This window comes from Magallana gigas, chromosome 1 (assembly GCF_963853765.1).
Source record: "Magallana gigas chromosome 1, xbMagGiga1.1, whole genome shotgun sequence".
In the NCBI taxonomy this organism is placed as follows: domain Eukaryota; kingdom Metazoa; phylum Mollusca; class Bivalvia; order Ostreida; family Ostreidae; genus Magallana; species Magallana gigas.
In genome coordinates this window covers 32,925,242-32,944,734 of record NC_088853.1, presented here as the reverse complement: position 1 = coordinate 32,944,734, position 19,493 = coordinate 32,925,242, and the positions used below count along the sequence as shown (strand labels likewise).

The window sequence follows — 19,493 nt, the reverse complement described above, 5'->3', positions numbered from 1 at the left end:
ATAAAAATATGGGATAAGAGAAAACCCCCGGGCATTTGCATACCAAAGAAATCGCCACGTCTTATCATGAGCTGTACCAAAGAATTTACATGTACCCGTACATTTAGGGGTGGGGATCTCAACTGGAACACAGCGAATTACCAGTATATATTGAGGGGGTGTAAATGACCTAATCATTATTTCAACCTTTGCAATTATTTTATAAAATTATATTATCGGTCAAATATTGTTAAAAAGAAATTTCTAAAAGAGTGAAAGTGTTTTGATTATAATATACTTTTATCCACATCAATACCGACAGGTGTTCCATACCCCCAAGTTTAGTGAGGGAAAAAAACCCACCTTATTTTTACCCCACAATGAAAACAACTGTGAAAAAAAACCTACAATGTGGAACTTTTCATTCAAGATTGACTGGTGTTTTGTTTCAATTGTTGATTGAGGCATGAACATATATTAGTTTCTAATATACATGTAGGGATACATCATTTTTCAATGTATCTGAAAACAAAGGGCAGTGTAAGGCTACTGCAGTACATTTTTTCAAATCAAGATATGAATATAAGTTATAACAACGAACCTTTTATAATTAGACTTGTAAATGAACAGATGAAAGCATACATTCGTAAAGTATGCAGTTATATTTGAGTGTCCGGATAATTGCCAAAATCAATCGCTTTGATGTTCTAAAAATAGATTCGGGGAAAACCAGTATGATCACCGATACATGTAGTGAAATATGCCAATAAAACGAAAACTTCACTGCAGTTGTTAGCTAACTTATATCACTGTTTGAAAAAGCTTATTTCATTCAACATGTATAGCGTGGATATGCAATAATATACCTGTATATAATGTGATTCTTTGGGGTATGACTTCCTTCGCTGTCCTGGGTTGACAGGTTGTTTGTCGGCCATCACTAAGTTTTAAACCTTGCAGATGTCTTGTTATGTCTCTGTAACAATTACAAAGGGTCACTGGAGTTGATATTGTGAATCAACCAAGAAAGACAACCAGATTTCACTCGAATTTGCTAATTTTAACGGCAATTTAAACTCGAAACTCAAACTTTTCAATACTTTTTAAAATTGGAAATCATTGTGCTGAGTGAGTTTAGTAATTTGATAAAAATATATGCTATTTTACTAAGACTTGCACGGCGTCAAAATTGAGCGCCTTGTCAATATATCGGGCCCGTATTCAAAAACGAAACGGAATATTTCAGAATAATTTGACATATACATTCTAAACATCCCAGTTTCTTGCTGGGTAAAATTTCGTTTTATTATGCGTCTTATCACTTAACACAAAATTTCGATATTGTCTGATTCTTACGTGAACTTGTACTTAAGCTTTCGGCTCAGGTGAGCTAAAAAGGAAGAAAATAATGCTGACCTATACAATATGATTTGAATAAAATATTTTGAAAAGTTTTATGCAAAAGAAAACATTACGTTCAAACAATGTTTTCTTGCTACGGTTTCTAATCATAAACCTTAAGTTTATTTAAAAAGAAAAGAAATAAATGTGTATACAAAATTTTATTGTAATAAAATCAGAAAGTTAACAACATATATACAATAAATGACAATTTAAATTAATTACCACATTTATCAATGCGATTTTGCATCAAATACGAAATATCAGTTTCAAAACTATATGTATACATGTATTGTCTATTTATTAGTTGCTGGTCCTTGGAGATGATCGTAGTGAGATGGTCCGCTGAGTTGACCCAATTCTTGGTATCCGGCGTTTTCTTCCGCTGTATCATAAATCCTAAGGGTGGAAATGGCATCAGTGTCCTTCTTTTTCTCTTGATTAACATCTTGTCTCTTGCATGCTTTGTTTCTAAAAATCCTGTAACATTAAAGAAACATTTCATAATTGGCCGGTAAATGACTGTTTTGCCTAGAATGTTTTCAAATGTATTTGATCTTTCTTATGCGGACTTAGTTAAGAGGGTTTTTTTTAAGTTTATTTCATATCAAATGTTGGATGTTTAATATTTGCTTTAAATAATATATTTCTGATTTTCTTTTTATCAAACTGATTGGTTTTGATTTAAATTGATGTATAACTCAATCAAATACTGAAGAAAGAGGCAATGAATAAACAATTCTAGGAACAAGATGCTATATTTATGCAAGCACATACAATACTTAATCATACCTTGTTAAACTGAATATTTATATTTAATAGTGATATGTTTCTCCCATTTCCTCACCTAATGTATAGAACGTATCACTTTTAAAAGAAACACTTGATTGATTTTCAATGAAATTTAAATTCCAGATAAAATGCTTCGTGTACATACGTAACACATTATAGCCTGCTTTAAATAAAAGAAGATTTATATCGTGATTGCATTTGTAATTATTTCATGACCTTTGCCCAAATAAATATGCTTTTCATGTTTCTTGCTAATACCAATATCAAAACAACAGACAATAATGATTCAGATATTTACCCTGATGTATATACAAAACTAAATAGACTTTCGTTTGTTTGGCGTAGTTGTCATGGCCGTTTAATCAAATGTGCAAAAATTAGATAAGTACATGAATATCAGATAGATATCAGTCAGATATATAGTACATGTACATCAGATAGATTTCATACATGTACATTGAACTCGACATGCGCCGTTCAAACAATATGGCAGCATATATCAAATATATATATATATATATATATAATATACAATATTATAAATACTCTCTTGACCCGAGGAGCCTGGAAAAAACAGTGCCCCACGGAGACAGTATTCTAATCAAAATTATGCACTTTGTTGCTGAGTCCTTGAATACAGATGACCTGCAAAACCATTCTTTGTCCATATTCACTTTCAAGCACATCTTTCTTCTATTCTTCATGGCCACGACGCTGCAAAAGAAAACTCAACCCGAAAAAGCTATTCACAATTTATAATTGTACAAAAACAATACCTATGCAACTATTCACAAGTAGTTTAAACGGAAATTTATAATAAATTACAACCATGCAACCTAATTCTAAATAATGGGTTTGGATGGGAGGGGATTTTTTGTGACCGACTCAGGGAACAGTTGAATATAAAAGGAAGAGCTTAACGCGCACACTCCAAGACCAGGAAGTGTAGAGTTATTGCCCTTGAATTAACATTACTAGAGTTATAGTTCTTGCCCCAAACAATATGCTTAACTGCATGAAATAACAGGGTTTATCCATATTTGATAAACCTAATTATTTCATGACCTTTGCCCAAATAAATATGCTTTTCATGTTTCTTGCTAATACCAATATCAAAACAACAGACAATTATGATTCAGATATTTACCCTGATGTATATACAAAACTAAATAGACTTTTGTTTGTTTGGCGTAGTTGTCATGGCCGTTTAATCAAATGTGCAAAAATTAGATAAGTACATGAATATCAGATAGATATCAGTCAGATATATAGTACATGTACATCAGATAGATTTCATACATGTAAATTGAACTCGACATGCGCCGTTCAAACAATATGGCAGCATATATCAAATATATATATAATATACAATATTAGAAATACTCTTTTGACCCGAGGAGCCTGGAAAAAACAGTGCCCCACGGAGACAGTACTCTAATCAAAATTATGCCAAATGGATCACGGACACTGTCACGTGAACCATCCGCCAATACCAGGCGGCAATTTTGACAACAATGACACCTGCAGATATGATACATAAGAATGTCTATACTTGGACATTCTAGATTCAGATATATGTATATGATGTATAATAAGATAGATAAGTAAACGGACCATGACTTGCCAGAGATATATCAGCTAGTATATTTTAAAGATAGGTGCGAGAGGAAGATGTTACAAACTGCACAATAGCATTTTTCAGGGAATTTATGTATATATTGTTACCCAGATCTGACAAATGCACACCATATAATCTAAATAATTTCTTTTGAGTTATCTGGATATCTGGATATTTGATAGATGCACCATTAAGCTTTTTCAAAACAAAAGTTGCAATGGCACTATTTATTCTACGCCTAGAGTTTTCACCTTCAATGGTTGATAAAGACTGCCTCCAATTACTTCTAGGTAATATATGTGACCTTACAATGAGAGTGTTTTGCAAGAGGTCTGCTATTTAAGATAAAGTCAGTTTCATGAATTTTTGAATACCTTTTAGGGTATTTTGAGGGTCCCCAATATTATTACCACCGCAGTGAATTATCAAAATAGTTGGTTGTTTATTAGCTATTAACATACTTGACACAGTTGTATACAAGTACTCCCAAACCATTCCCCTTCTACCATTCCAATTAATGGTAAAGTGGTTTAATCCAAGGTTTAACTGATTTGTGATCTCTGCATATTTCTGTGCCCAATGAATAATAGATAAGCCAATGATCCAAACTGAATCTGAAATTGATGCATGATTTAACAGCATAAAACTAAAAATACTATTAACATGGTCTTATGTAGGATTTGAAAGCCGAGGAACTCCATCTACCCATGTGCTTGATTTGTATTTCAGAAACCCCTTTTAAGTGCAGGTAAGTTGCACCTCCAATCCTAAATGAGTGCGACTTGAATGAATTTGTAGGTACCTCTAGGAATTTTAAGGATTTATACAGCATCGATGAAAATTGATATTGAGTCAATGGTTTAGTATTGCAGTGTGCAAATAGATGTGTTGCTTGAATGCATTGCCGATGACTTTGAAATTTTTGAAAAATTTGAAACAACAAAAAAGAATCTGGTGTTTTGGGTATTCTAATGAATGAACCGTTACCAAATTGATCTGTTTTTGAGCAACCCACAAAAACTAAAAACTCATCCTCCAACATTTGAACATGATTTCTTTCCAATGCCACTAGCTCACTTACTCTCAATAATGCAAAAAATGCAATGAGAAATGCTGACTGAAATAAATGTGCTTCATACGAAGAAATAGTTAAATGTGGAATGATACTGGTAATTTGTGTTAATAAAGACAATGTAATTTGGTTGTCTAAGGTCCTGAGTCCTGCATGACCTTTTAAATCCTGCTAACAACTTTTTGACCAAAAAGGATGCTGTAGCATTCTGCCAACTATGTAAATTTACAACAAAACTCAAACCAGCCATATAAGATTTTGCTGCTGAAAGTGCAAATCCAGATTCCTTCATATAAGCTATAAACATTACTATATGATCTATAGGTGGTTGACACAAATGCTCAAAGGAAGCTTGAACTCTGAAATTAAAAAAATGCTTGGATGCCTTGTTTATTAACTTTACTTGAGTTTTCAGATATACTGGCTTCTAACAGTTGATCTATAGTTGATGAATAATCTCCCAAAATTGAGCAGGAATTTGACATGGAAAATTGTCTGCTGTAGGAGCCAACTGTCGGAATCTTGACCACTGAAAGCGAGAAATATATTGTTATTTTTTCCCGGAAATTGTATAGCTCTAACCTGGATATTATAACTAAGGGTATACAATACCAACGCTCCAATTAAAACCATGACCCTGTTATTTTTTAAAGACTTTTGATTAATAATATGAACTAATGAGAGAATCTCAATATGTAACAATAACTTTTTTGCATAGAGTTGTTCTGCCCAAATAAAACTCCCAAAACAATAGGCACAAGTTCAAGAAAAGTAATATTTTTTTGTTGTCTCATAAAACCAATGTGATGGCCAAGCCAAATAACACCACTGACTGCCAAATATAACCCCACACCCTTTTGAACCTGAGCTATCTGTATAAAATTTGAGTGTCTCATCATCTTGCCATGTCAAAGATGGAACAGGGGTTAATCCATTAAACTTTGTAAGAAATTCTACCCACATTTCTAAATCCAATCTGATTTCTTTTGAAATTCTTATGAAATGGAAAGATTACCTCCTGCTAAAGCTACATATACACGACGACAAAATGCTCTTCCTGAGGGCAAAGCTTTAACCACAAATGCTAGTGACCCTGTTAATGACTGTAATTTTTTAACGGTGACCTTTTTACAACTTAAAGCATCATTATTTTTTTCCAAAAGTTCAGTAACTTTATTTTTTGGAATGAAAATAGTTCTTGAAACTGTGTCAATGCCTTATCCTAAGAAACAAATAGATGTACATGGACCTTCTGTTTTCTCTGGAGCTAATGGGATCCCTAACATTTCAGATAACTTTATCATATGAGCCATTAACATCTCACAATCAGCTGTGTTTGCTCTACCTATAAATAAAAAATCATCTAAATAATGAATGATCCCCTATGAATTTGACCTTTGCTGCAGCTCCCAGTGAAGGAAGGAAGAGAACATCTCAAATAATGAACATGAAATTGAGCAACCCATTGGCAATCATTTGCCCACATAATATGAATTTAAAAACTTGAAACCTAGCAAGCAGAAATCTTCAGGACAGACTGGCAACAATCGAAAAGCACTTGAAATGTCCATTTTGGCCATTAATGCACCCTCCCCATCTCCTGAATCAGTGACAAGGCTTGATCAAATGTAGAGTACGACACTGAACAATATTGCTGATCAATGTGATCATTGATACTATTACCCACTGGGTGTGATAAATTAGAAATCATACGCCACCCCCCTTGCTTTTTGGGGAGGATACCAATAGGATTACACCGCAAATTTGAAATAGGTGGACAGGGAAAGGGGCCTAAAATTCTACCCAATTTTATTTCTTTATTTATTTGTTCATGTAACTCAACAGCATGTTCCTCTGCAGATATCATGTTTTTAAATTCAACCTTTTTTCTAATGCCTGTATATTGAAGTGAAAACCCATTTTTAAACCCATTTGATAGAACTGTTGCTATTTCTTTGTTTGGGTAATTTACCAGTAAAGAATCGAAGTTAGATGTATTGATTGGAGTGCTGCCAATATCCCATAATTTATGTAACAAGTTACATGTAGGTTTGTCGTCCTGTGGTTTGTTGTCGATTCCTGAAAAATTTGTTGTTGGAATTAAAATTTTCCGAACGAGCAGGTGCATTTTTGGGAATTTGATTAGATTGATTATTTTTGAAGCAGATTATGGAGGGATGATATTCATTACATGTGATGCACTGATGCAAATACTTGCAATATTGTTTCTGACAAACACCTTCATAATTTTAGGCATAACATTTCAAATACCTACGAGTTGACTGATTTGACAATTGGGTTTTATTAACTGTTTGCATGTAAAACAACCATAGTTCAGTATCAATAGATCCCTAGTTTAAAGAGGAGTCTACAGACTTCTTTAAGCGAAATTGCTTATCATAATCCAACCAACCTGAATTGTTACTAGCAGCCCCCCTTTTAATTGTTGACATATACCTCAAGAGTGAAATGGCTTGTAGTGGATGTTTTTCTAAGTCTATAGAAGCATATATGAAAAATGCATCCATCCATTGCGAGAAGTTTGTAATTTTTGTTTCTTTATTTTTTGGTTTGACCTGATAAACACCCCCCTCGAAAACAATTTGATTTTGCATTTCTGTGCAAGGCTCTTGAAGCAACAATTTGTTTAAATGAACAAATTCGCCATTCCAAATTTTATCTTTGAGAGCTTGGGATACATGGGATCCCAGTATAGAAGTAACACTGTTAAATTGGTTTGGCGTGTCAATATCATTTTCCAAATAATTTTCTGTACCTTGATTCATGTTGGTGGGAACATGTGACGACAACGCACTTGGTGCGTCAGGGGTGGGGTTAACTATGGGCGGCATGTTGTGAGGAATCATCCCAATCATCCCGCTCCGTGACATTCCCTGGCCTGCTTCAGTTGACGCCTGTGTCGCTGGTGTCGTCGGAGCCGCAGGTGTTGGAGGAGTCCCTTGTTTCGGAGGAGCATTAATATTGGAGCTGTTTGTAACGGGCTGTCTCACTTGACCTCCTCGACGATATCCGCGACGACCTCGTGCCAATATACTACTCGAGGCAACTGTATTTGTTCCATTTGGCACGGCTGTGTATGGGCTTCTCGCCTTAGATGCCCTTTGGTTCCTTACCCTCAGCATGATATTGTAATAATATGCCGGTATAAAGTAATAAAACTCGCCGATTAAAACGATAAAACTTGATTATTTCTCTAGTTGATTTTTTGTGACCGACTCAGGGAACAGTTGAATATAAAAGAAAGAGCTTAACGCGCACACTCCAAGACCAGGAAGTGTAGAGTTATTGCCCTTGAATTAACATTACTAGAGTGATAGTTCTTGCCCCAAACAATATGCCTAACTGCATGAAATAACAGGCTTTATCCATATTTGATAAACCTAATTATATTTGATGGAAGTACGGTCTGTGATCATGTAAATAAAAATAACATACCAGGTTATTGTAAAAATGTTGACGAGCAGACTGATGCAAAGGACAGTAATCACTACATACAAACTGGACTCATTTTCTGTGTATGGCACTTGTGACTGTTTAACTGTAAAAAATTAAATAAGTATATTATCAAAATCATATTTAAGCAAAACATGTTTACTCTAGAACAAAAAGTACATGACAGTAATGTTATCATTTATAAGAATGAAATTTACTAAACGTTTATTTAAAAATAATGAAAATGCACAAATGTCTTTAAAAATCAATTACGCTTACAGTGTCTGGAACATGTTTCCTGATTACAACAAGCTTCGTGTCGAGCATCACACGTTTCATTGCAGAACTCTCCTAATTTTCCAACAGTACAACCATCATTACAGCTGCCCGTAAGTCTCATGCATCCATTTCTACAGTGTTTGCTGCATGTTTTGTTACAAAACTCCCCGAACTTGCCAACTGGACAATCTCCACTACACCGCCCAGAGATTCTGTCACACCCTGTAGGGCAACTGCTACAGTTCCTATCACATACGTCTCCGAACATTCCATCGATGCAGCTATTGCATATACCACTGTCTCGCATACATCCGTCCTCACAGCCTTGGTTGCATGATTTGTCACAGAATACCCCGTACGTGCCTACTAGACAGTCTCCATTACATTGTCCTGTTATTCGATCACAACCTGACGGACAACTTGTACATTGTCTGTCACATTTGTCTCCATAGAATCCCGTTTTACATCCCAAAGTACACAAACCAGTAGTGTCATTACACGTACTATTTTTACAGTTATGGTTGCATTCCAGAGAACAGGAAGATCCATAATGATTTGAGTCACATCCTGTTTATTGAAGAAAAAAAAGAAGTGAGGAAATTTTTTTTTAACAAGTCGGACTTTTTTTCATGAATGATTTAGTCATTACAGGATTATCCCACCCACATTTGAAAGAAACAAGGATTTACAAAAACTGTTGAACAATTAATAATAATTCAAAAGTACACATACCTTTATTAGCCCTTGTGATTTTGGGAAAAAAGCATGTATATCTGACTCACTTGTTTTATTTTTAAACTATTGTGATTCTTACCGTCACATAGAGACCCTGCATAGTTCTGCACACACCCATTAGCACAGGTTGCACTTTGTTTGTTGCATGTCCCTCCTATACACCCAAGACTGCATGTTCTATTACACATGTTTCCATACCGTCCCGATGTACATCCCTGTGTACAGCTACCATAGGTTTTGTCACAAACACTTTCGATACAATGTATTGGACATTGTGAATTGCATGTTTTTTCCCAGTAACCAGACTTGCAGCTGATACAAAATCCAGTTGTACTGTCACAGGTCCGTTGGTCACAATTTACAGGACATTGCGATTCACATGCCAGTCCCCAGTATCCGTCTTCACAGCCATCGGTACAGTTTCCAGAGCGATCACATACATTATTTCTGCAAGTTGCCACACATCCTAAAATTTATAATTTATTGCAAGCTCCATTTTTGTTTTAAATAAACTTGTGTTAGGATATCTGACATCTAATTCAGCACAACTTTTCGACGAAAACATAGATTGTATTTGAGCCAAGAACTGAATGAACTAAAAACGGACCAGTCAGGAAGGGCCCCGCTATGACAATTCATATAGAGAAGTGAAAAAAAAAATTGAATTCCATCCTCTTTATATTAACAATGATGAAAAATAAATGGGGTAAAACTATAAGGGTGCAGCTCATGGAATGAGAGATTAATTTGATTACATTTAAAAAATAATATATGATAATTTTAAGGAACAACTGTATTTTTAAAATTTCAAAATAATTCCCGAATGTCCAAAAACTCTAAATAGTAACCTTGTATCTGCATAAAACGGGGATAACCTCATGTCTTATAAAAAAACTAAATTAAATGTGTATTTAAAAAAGATTAAAACAGGTGTTTTATAAAATGCAACCTTTCAGTGAATGCAAATACATTGTATCACCCAGGGTTGACCTCAACTTCAAAACAAACATCAGTTGCAGACAAAGGTGTTCATTAATCTTCATATGACAGATAGAGATAAGCCTCTAAATTTTCTGCAGCAGGCAAGATAATTTATTCCAGGGCATTATTTGTTCTGCTCTCTCATCCTTTTCTTCTAAATTTACAATATTTTTTTTTGTTCAGAAATGACAGAAAGAGGTTATTAATTGATTACCTGATAAAATTAACAGCATTAAGGCAGAAAAAAATAAAAAAAACATAATTTAGAAAATAAAATAGTGAAAAAGGATATCTTAATACATATCTTCATTTTAGAATTCAATAAAATTATCATAAATCATTGTGTACGGTATTTTAACCAAAATAAAGTATGAATATTATATTTATTATATTATAAACCAATATTTCAAAGAATGTACACAATACTACACATCATTCAAAAGTGACCTTCACTTCAAAACAAAGTTCATTTGCAGACACAGGCAGTGCAGTAATTAATCTCAATGTGACAGATAAAGATAAAGCTTAGAATTTTCTACCTTTAGAAAGTTAATTAATCCCAAAGGACAAATATTGCACAGCCTTCCATGTATACAATGGTAACATTCTCAGCAGTTATCTCTCTTTGCCCATTCATTCTTATGCAGTTATCTCTCTTTGCTTATTCATTCTTATGCATAGTTAAGGAATCTACCTCACCACCCCAGCTCCAAACCAGAAGACATAGAGAACCAAACTTAGCATCAAAATATGTATTTCTGCCTAGTGAACTACCATACCAAATTTGAACTTGATTGGGCAACCGTACAAACAGTTATTAGAAAAAAAACAGAAAAGTTGTGGACGGAAGAGTGACAGACGGACAGACAGAAGGACGGACAGAGTGATTTCTATAGGGCACCCGCAAATCCTTCGGGGGCCTAATTACATTTAGAGCATACATTTGATAACTAAGTAACCTTTTAATTGTTCAGATAGATGTTGGGGATAGAAACGACATTTTGATCAGCAGATGTTGTAAATAATACAAAATTTTTATCGCCTGTGCCTGAAACGGATCTGACAATTAAACAAGCTTCTGGAATAAACACAAACTGCGACATATAAATACTATATTCTCCCCTTTCGACCTCGCTGTCATTAGGCGTACTTAAAACTGAGCAAATGTTGATGTTTCATATTATCTTTTCATAACACAACTGTGTTTTGGTGAATTTTAGACGGGGCGGGCCTGTTTGTAAGACTTAATGTAGAAAGGCAAAAAATACACGTGACGAAAATAACTCTGTACACAATAACGTTATACAATTCTTTTTGATTTCTTTAGGAATGAATTCAATATTTATTAATTTTATGCGATATGAATGGTGCACTTATTGTCTGACAATATAGTGTACAATTTTTGCCGCAAGATTTAATGTTAGATCCCATCCCATTTGTATTATTGCATCCCTCTATTTTAAGTCGTCAAATTTCTTAAAGATCATTAAAGGGTGTGCAGTTAACATCGAAAAAGCGAATACTTATTACACGTAAACCATATGCTTGATCCACATTGAACCGTAAAAACCAAGCTAACCGTCAGCAATCTCTACGGGAGTTAAAAGGCATACTGTGATATTGCCAACATTTGTTTGATAAATACTAGTATGTTGTTTTAGCTCGTTCTTTATCCCGCGGACTGGTTCTTCGCTCAATTTAACATAGGAAAAGGTGTGACCCTGTCATATAATAAGATTAAAGGAAAATGTTAAATACATATCTGATTTCATTAGAAAGTTTTTAGGGCTAGGTATTGCGGGTTTTTTTCTGTAGCAGGAAATGTTTTTCATTTCAAGGAATGGGTGATGAGAAAAAAAAATGGAACGCAAAGCAATTTGCTATTGCTAATATCATCCACATAAACTAAATGTCATAAATGTTTCAATTGTTTTAAGTCAAACCAGATGTAATATTCCTAAAAGACTTTACAATATTAGTTTTCCGACAAGCTTAACCAACACAGGAGCTACGCAAATATAGAATTGATTCATGATTTCCAAATTTATTAGAACAGGTTTTCATTTTTCCAATTTTGTCAGGACATAATATTTTGTGATGCAAGGCCGCAATACCTATGCACGAGGTTGTAAGAACAGTAGTGAAGTTCGAGCTGTTTATTGAACTGCGATATACTCGTATGTATCAGAAAATAATCACGGTAATTACCATTTGCATTGTTGTTTAGTAATAACTTTTTCTGTCTCCCTTATAGTGTATTTTTGTTGTTTATGTAAACAAAAGGGTATGGAACATCAGTCAGGTCTAAATGTCATGTTTGATATTTTCTTCGATAATACTTTCGTTTATTACATAAAATTTAAACAGCCAGACGCAATATCATCAGGTCAGGCATTATTATTAGTATGGCTAATCTTTCTGTCAGATTTATACGTGTACATCATAGTAAGTTTCGTTATTTTACTTTTCATTGTAGTCAATCTTTTCCTACATTTCGAGAAATAAACAGAATTGAAATGAATTGGTTGTTGTGATTCATAGAAGCAATTCATAGCACTAAAGCAAAGTTTTAAAGTTTTACAAGCTATCAACAATGATTTAAAACTATCAACACCACGAGAACCTTTCTAAATGTGAACGTGCACTAGACCTGCCCTAGGTTGTTAAACCTGATTTTCTATCTATAACTACTACGTGTACATTTGAATACAGGCTTTCAGTTTGTGTATCTTAAATCTGACATATTGATGAAATGAAATTCTGGTCCCGAAACGAAATCTGACTGACGGCACCCTTACAACTTCCATTTCACGAGGTGTATCAACATTTTCGTTATAACTGCAAACACGTTAAAGAAAATTCAATATTAAAATTTGAGAGAGAAATATGTAAATTTCCTGAATATTTTTTTTACTAATCTCGTGTTTAAGTTCGTCATACATGTACATGTATTAGTCGAATAAGACAGAAATAAATCCACTTATTCAAATATGTACGAGTTGCTGGTTTGTTGAATGAGTATAGGATTATGTAAAAAGGAACTAATGTATGTATAGGACGTCTGCACTTTGTAGTTAACGACCAATCATGACAAGCATGCTGGTTATCTTGACGCGGTTGAACAAAAATAACATGGGTATGGTAATAATTAAAATTAAAGAAAAATAATTGTATTTTGAGATTTTGTTCTAATGTTTTGTGATAAAAAAAATTTAAATTGTATACGTTTATATAGTAATTTGTCCAAGCTTTTGTTAGAATATAGAACATAGTAAAAATAATAAAAAATGTAAAGAATAGCTGAAATATGCATCAAAATAAACGCATTTACTTGTACATTGCTAAGATATAACCTTAATTTTTTTTTAAACGTATGATTCACAGTTTTTATTGATTACTAGTTATATGATTTTTGGGGTTAATTACCATAAACTTCTATTTCACAGATTTCTAGGATTGCTCCATAAATACCCCTATCTTCAGGTGCGTCGTACGTTGTCTCCACAATGACGTATCTAGCCGTCTGTTTACAAGGTATGTCTATTATGTTTAGAGGTATGGCTGGAGCAGTCGTATTGTCTGTGTAACAGCGAGTTCTCTGTGATGTTGTCGTCTGAGTTGCTGATGAGTTCGATACATCTAAGTAGAACTGTCTGAACCGAAACTGTTTCCAGTCACCACTACTGTTCCCTGTATAGTTGAAGAAAACAATGTCATTGCCTGAATAGTTGACGAAAGTATTATGAACATTTTATGATAAATCTAAATCAATTAGTTTAATTATGGTGAATTCAGAATAGAAAGGAAATTATCAACGGTATACATAACATTTAAATTTACACAAATAAATAATAAGATGCAAGCAAGCATAGTAAAATGGAAGTAGACGCTGTTTTAGTCAAAAACATATATTAACATTACTGTGATAAATGCAGCATATGCCAACAGACCTTAACGGTCACCTGAGTACAATATCTAATACTAATTTGATCATATATGTATTTAAATAAGCTTTTTACTGAATCATAACCTTAGTCTAAGGGGTAAACAATTTATCATAAGGTAGTGTAACCCCGCGTATATTTTCATGTGTGAATTTTTTTTGAAAGCCATTTTGTGCTATACCTGACCAACAAAAATAAAGATGCCGAGTCAATATGTCTTTTCTAATACCCAACCCCACGTCCCTCCCCAGTGCCAAAACAAATATTCTCCACTTAGGTATTTAAATTAACTAAAGTAAAATGGTTTGTTTCTTCACTAAATTTGCATACATTTTTGTCAGATTTGTATATCTAAATCTTTGTCATAAAATTTCAAAACAAAAGAAAGTGGTTTTGAATGTTTTACGTAGAAATAAACTAAAATTTGAATGTTTCAAAGGGTCGCGGTATGTACGCACGACCCGGCGTAAAATTTGTACAAACTTTGTGATTGAGTTTTTAGATATGAATATTTACAGGTTTTTTTTAAACATTTGAAGCTATTTTCAAACTAGCAAAGGACTTTTAAACGAAATTACGGCAAGAACATGTCTTCATTAAATATGGTCGACTAAAGTAAAACATCGAAAGAAACAAAAAAAAACCCCACGAAAAAACCCCCAAAAAACAAAATGATTGAGGGAACAGGAAAACATCGAAATTGTTCGAGTTTACTTATCCATAAGTGGCACAAGCAATAATTTGTTGGAGTATGCGATTGTACCCTCTGACCAAACGGTGAATGCGGTATATTACTCCCAGGTAAACCCAGGACTAAGACGTTATAGAAACGTCGTTAATACTCAATGTCAGACTGGGCCGGGCGGCCTGTATAGGCAATATATATATACGAGAGATATATATAATGATAACTCCAATACAAAAATGTATATTGCTCTGATATATATATATATATATATATATATATATATATATATATATATATATATATATATATATATATATATATACACACATTATTATACTCTATATTAAAATACTTTCATGATAATGCCGCCGTTGTTTTGAATAAAATTACATGTGTCCACGAACTTTCCGGACAACCCTCGTATTTTCGGCTGTCAAACGGTTTCACCCCGTCTTTGTCACATTTAATGTCCAAACTGTTTGCCATAGGTTTGACCTGTACATATATTTTAATCCCAATCGGGTGACCATAAAGCTGTTTTTAGTTTCTTAAACTCACTCAATTGATTAGGCATTCAAATACCTGTGCTGGTAAGTTTAGGCACCTGATGAGGACATGCTGTCCTGTACTAGAGTTTGCTCAACATAAAGTTTTTACATCTTTGCATATTCTAACCAGGTTCTTCTCACTTCTGGTGTAAGAGGGTTTTTATTTTAAAGTTGTTTATTGTTAATTGTTAGTTGCAATGACAGCCGATATCCTTTTTGCGTTTTGTTGACTTGTGCCATAAAGTTGTATAAACATATTGTTTAGGTACATAAAAAGCTGGTAAATAATGTTAATTAAGTATACAAAGTAGCTTTAAAACAACAATGCTGCGTAAACATTGTAAAAAGAATGTACAGTAATTGTGTAAATTCAGTGTATAAGTAGACATGCTTTATGCATAATATGTATAGTGTGTGTAAAAGTATAAATTAACATGTAAAAGTAAAACCATATAAGTAAAAATGTAACCTCAATGCATGGTATATACAGTTATGATATGTATACTATTTATAGATGACAGTATTGCAGTACCACAGTTTGCAATATCAAATATTACAGTATACCATAGCTACAATACTTCAGTATTCCGGAACGCACTCCCAAGGAAAATGAAACCACCCTAAATAGTCAGCTAGTCATCATTCAACAGTTCAGATTCACCAACTTTGGCCTGTCTAACCTGGACGGATGGTTTGAGAGGCCGCCATTACGGACCAGCCAATAAGTGACCCAAAAACTTTTATTTTCTCTGTTATACTGAAACACAAGTTAATGTATTAAAAAGTAGTAAAATGTCCAACTAGTTATTCTTTCTGACAAGCAGAAAGGCCAATTTGTGACAGTCTTAAATTCGCCCACACACAGTTGTACATGAAGAGAGACATTTGAACAAATTTAAAGTCGCTCAGTCTTGAATTCGCCTTCTTATTTCGAAGGCGAATGGGACAAAAATAAAACAGGGGCGAGTATTTCCCTGTAAACAGTATTATTTAAAATACGCAAATGTAAAACCAAATTAAAAATGATAAACTTTTGCAGTTTTGGCCCCAGCTCTACGGCCTCTGTAAAGTAATTCTCGTTTTTTTTTCCAATGTGGCATCATGACACATTTAAAATGATCTGGCAACTTAGTTTTTAATGCACGACTCTAGAGGAAACCCAACCATTTACAATCGGTTACGTGAGGGCGCGTTTGATTGAACTGACTGCAGTAACTCTAAGGTAATGTTGTTGTATGCGCAAAGGCTATACTCTATGAACATGAATAAAACGACGAGTGTTGCTCTAGTGTTAAAAATAGCAAATACGTGTTCTCCTCTCAGCTGACCCAAGACTAACTGTCTTAGATTTATACAAATTTACATAATTTTAAAGTAATTACCATTACAAGTTTAATCTTTTTTGCTTAAAACATTCATCTTGCACAAATCTGTTTTAAAATTTCCCTGTTATTCAGAACTAATACGATTTCCTCCCTTAACCCCGATCAGAAAATTATTTTCAATTGAAATAAACATCTCAATAATGGAATTTTAGATTTATAAGTAAGAATTAATTAATAAGAAAACTAAGAAAAATCATTGTTATGTAAAACCTGTAGAGTTTAACAATTCTATTAATCCAGTTCCAGCTAAATAAATGCTTTATTTTTTTCACCGTTTATCTCTAACTCTACTTGAAATCTGGAAAAATAACAGTTATATAAAAGTTTACTAATTTCTACTCTTTGGGTGATATATAATATTCATACACCCAAAAATTCAATTTTTCATATGTCAAACTCGCAATTGCTTATCGTTTTCCGCCATCTTGAAACTCTTGTGCTCTCACTAAAAGTAGGAGTAAACTTTTGTAACACGGGAACAACACAAGCGTCGTGAAATACATGTTTTATTACCAACTCTGGCAACCCGAGTCACTCGTGTCGTTCAATCAAACTCGCCCTGAGTGACCTTAAATCAAAATGACATCTAATTCTAAACCAGTATAATTACAATTTTAAAACATGAAATGTTTATTAAATTGTGTATGTTTTAGAATTAAATGAAATGAATGTAATGCAATGCATACCTTCTTTTCTGTGATAAATTTTAACATTGTGTATCCTGTATGCTTCTCCAAAGTCCACCTGTAGCCATGCCTTGTCGTGATTTACCGCAGTATGAGCACAATGGCGTTCGTCAGTCTGAACATTGCCATCATTAGCAATTGATGCATTGTTGATATTGAAAGTTGAACTCTGGGTGAGTATTGTTGTGGGTCTTCTACTCAGATTTTCTTGTTTAAAAAATACCATACAGACTATAAATCATTTGAAACGATGTCTTGTTGTATGTTTAAATTAACTCCACAAACTATATCACATCATACATATTAGATTGGAAATAAATTTTAAAAGAGCTGTGTGTGCTTACATCTTCGTGCAAAATAATGAATTCCATTCAACTATTTACAATGTAATTAATCATTTTTTGGTACATGATGCACATCTAGTACAAAGGTATATTTGTAAAAGAATGTCTAGCATTTCAAGCATTTCAATTCCCCCCTCCCACTTCCACGCAAAATATGTGTGAGCGGAATATTTTGATAAAAAAAAACTCACTAAGTGAATTATTGACTTTTATATTTTACTCTTTTTTTTATTTCATTTTTGATGAGTAAAGGATGTTAGCTTAGGTAGTTATACTAAGGTTAATCACAAAAGTATTTTCAGTATTGTTAAAATGTAAATACCAAAATATGATGAAAGCTCCAACTATGTTTTAGAGTCGTCAAAATGTCCTAATTTTTTAAAAATGTTATATATATATATATATATATATATATATATATATATATATATATATATATATATATATATATATATATATATATATATATATCTTCCTTTCAACTGTTTATCATCTGTATGTGTATGTGCATAAGCTCGTTGTCAAGAACGTAAGTCTGGCCTTAACTTAGTCGGATACTAGTGTTTACAGCCAGGCGTAGGCCCCTTAGTGAAACGCAGTTTACGCCAGACTAAATTTTGGCGTACGCCCTAAGGCCTTACATAAGTTTCGTCGTATCTTACGCCTTTTAGTGAAACAGGCCCCAGGACGATTAGCCGAGGCGAGTTCAACAGAGCAAGTGCTTGCTAGCGCTCGCTAAAATTCCCTATACCCGCAACACAAATTTTGGCGAACGATCGCTCTGTTGAACACGCCTCAGGTTCAGATAATCACACACATAAAGCAATGATACAGTTCATTGATAATTTAATAAATTTTTACAAATGCTTACCATAGCAGAAAACATAACAGTGAAAACCAACGATGAAAATCCAATGTAAAGCAAACATTACGGGGAAGAAAATGTGTATGTCCTCCTTACGTGTTATCTCAAACTTCATTACGTGTTAGCAATAGAGAATGAGGAAGTAAAAACAGAAAATAAACACACTGAAGATATCAACAAAACGACTAAGGTGTACGACACTACACATTTCTCACAATCATATCCACGTGGGTGTGTGTTTTTTGGGTGTGTGTGTGTGTGTGTAAGAGAGAGAGAGAGAGAGAGATAGAGAGAGAGGGATATACACTTGTGTTCTGGGCATGGTTATAAAACTGTTTCCATACTCATACTCCAACTCGTACTCCGTACTCCGAGTATGTGCTCCACTGAGTACGGCACTAAAAACCGAGGTTATAAAAGTTTTGGAGTACGTTCTCCGCTGAGCACTATTTGGAGTATGCCCCAAAAGCCGATCGATGAAAATTTACGTCTCTGGAGAAAGACAGAGAACAGTAATTTATCTAAATAGTCCTGGCATGTAGGCAAACTGTACATGTATTCAGATTAATTATTTATCAACAAAATGTAACACATTATTTACATGTACATATTACCTTCTTCATCTGCAAGCATGGAGATGTGTTTGCATCTATAAGTTATGAATATTTGAGCAACAAAGACGATAAATCCAGTGTAATTGGTAAAATTATCAACAAATTGTGT

General features: G+C 33.8%; 1 protein-coding gene across 1 annotated transcript; it reads right to left on the bottom strand.

The window, feature by feature from the left end:
- Window positions 1-1,526: 1,526 nt before the first annotated feature.
- Window positions 1,527-14,064, bottom strand: LOC136270050 (scavenger receptor class F member 1-like). Its single transcript, XM_066066309.1, has 5 exons — window positions 13,737-14,064; window positions 9,409-9,795; window positions 8,595-9,161; window positions 8,319-8,421; window positions 1,527-1,860 (listed from the first exon to the last, which is right to left on the bottom strand). The coding sequence occupies exons 2-5, from the start codon at window positions 9,515-9,517 to the stop codon at window positions 1,677-1,679; spliced, it is 963 nt and encodes a 320-aa protein (XP_065922381.1). The 5' UTR covers window positions 9,518-9,795; window positions 13,737-14,064; the 3' UTR covers window positions 1,527-1,676.
- Between the last annotated feature and the right edge of the window lie 5,429 nt (window positions 14,065-19,493).

What these genes read in the sequence shown, in the direction of transcription:
- LOC136270050 (XM_066066309.1), bottom strand. Translation starts at nt 9,517, where the DNA reads ATGTGTAATAGAACATGCAGTCTTGGGTGTATAGGAGGGACATGCAAC. An exon ending in GGAAACATGTTCCAGACACT is followed by an intron (nt 8,422 to 8,594) that starts GTAAGCGTAATT and finishes AATTTTTTACAG; the next exon opens with TTAAACAGTCACAAGTGCCA. An exon ending in AACATTTTTACAATAACCTG is followed by an intron (nt 1,861 to 8,318) that starts GTATGTTATTTT and finishes TTAATGTTACAG; the next exon opens with GATTTTTAGAAACAAAGCAT.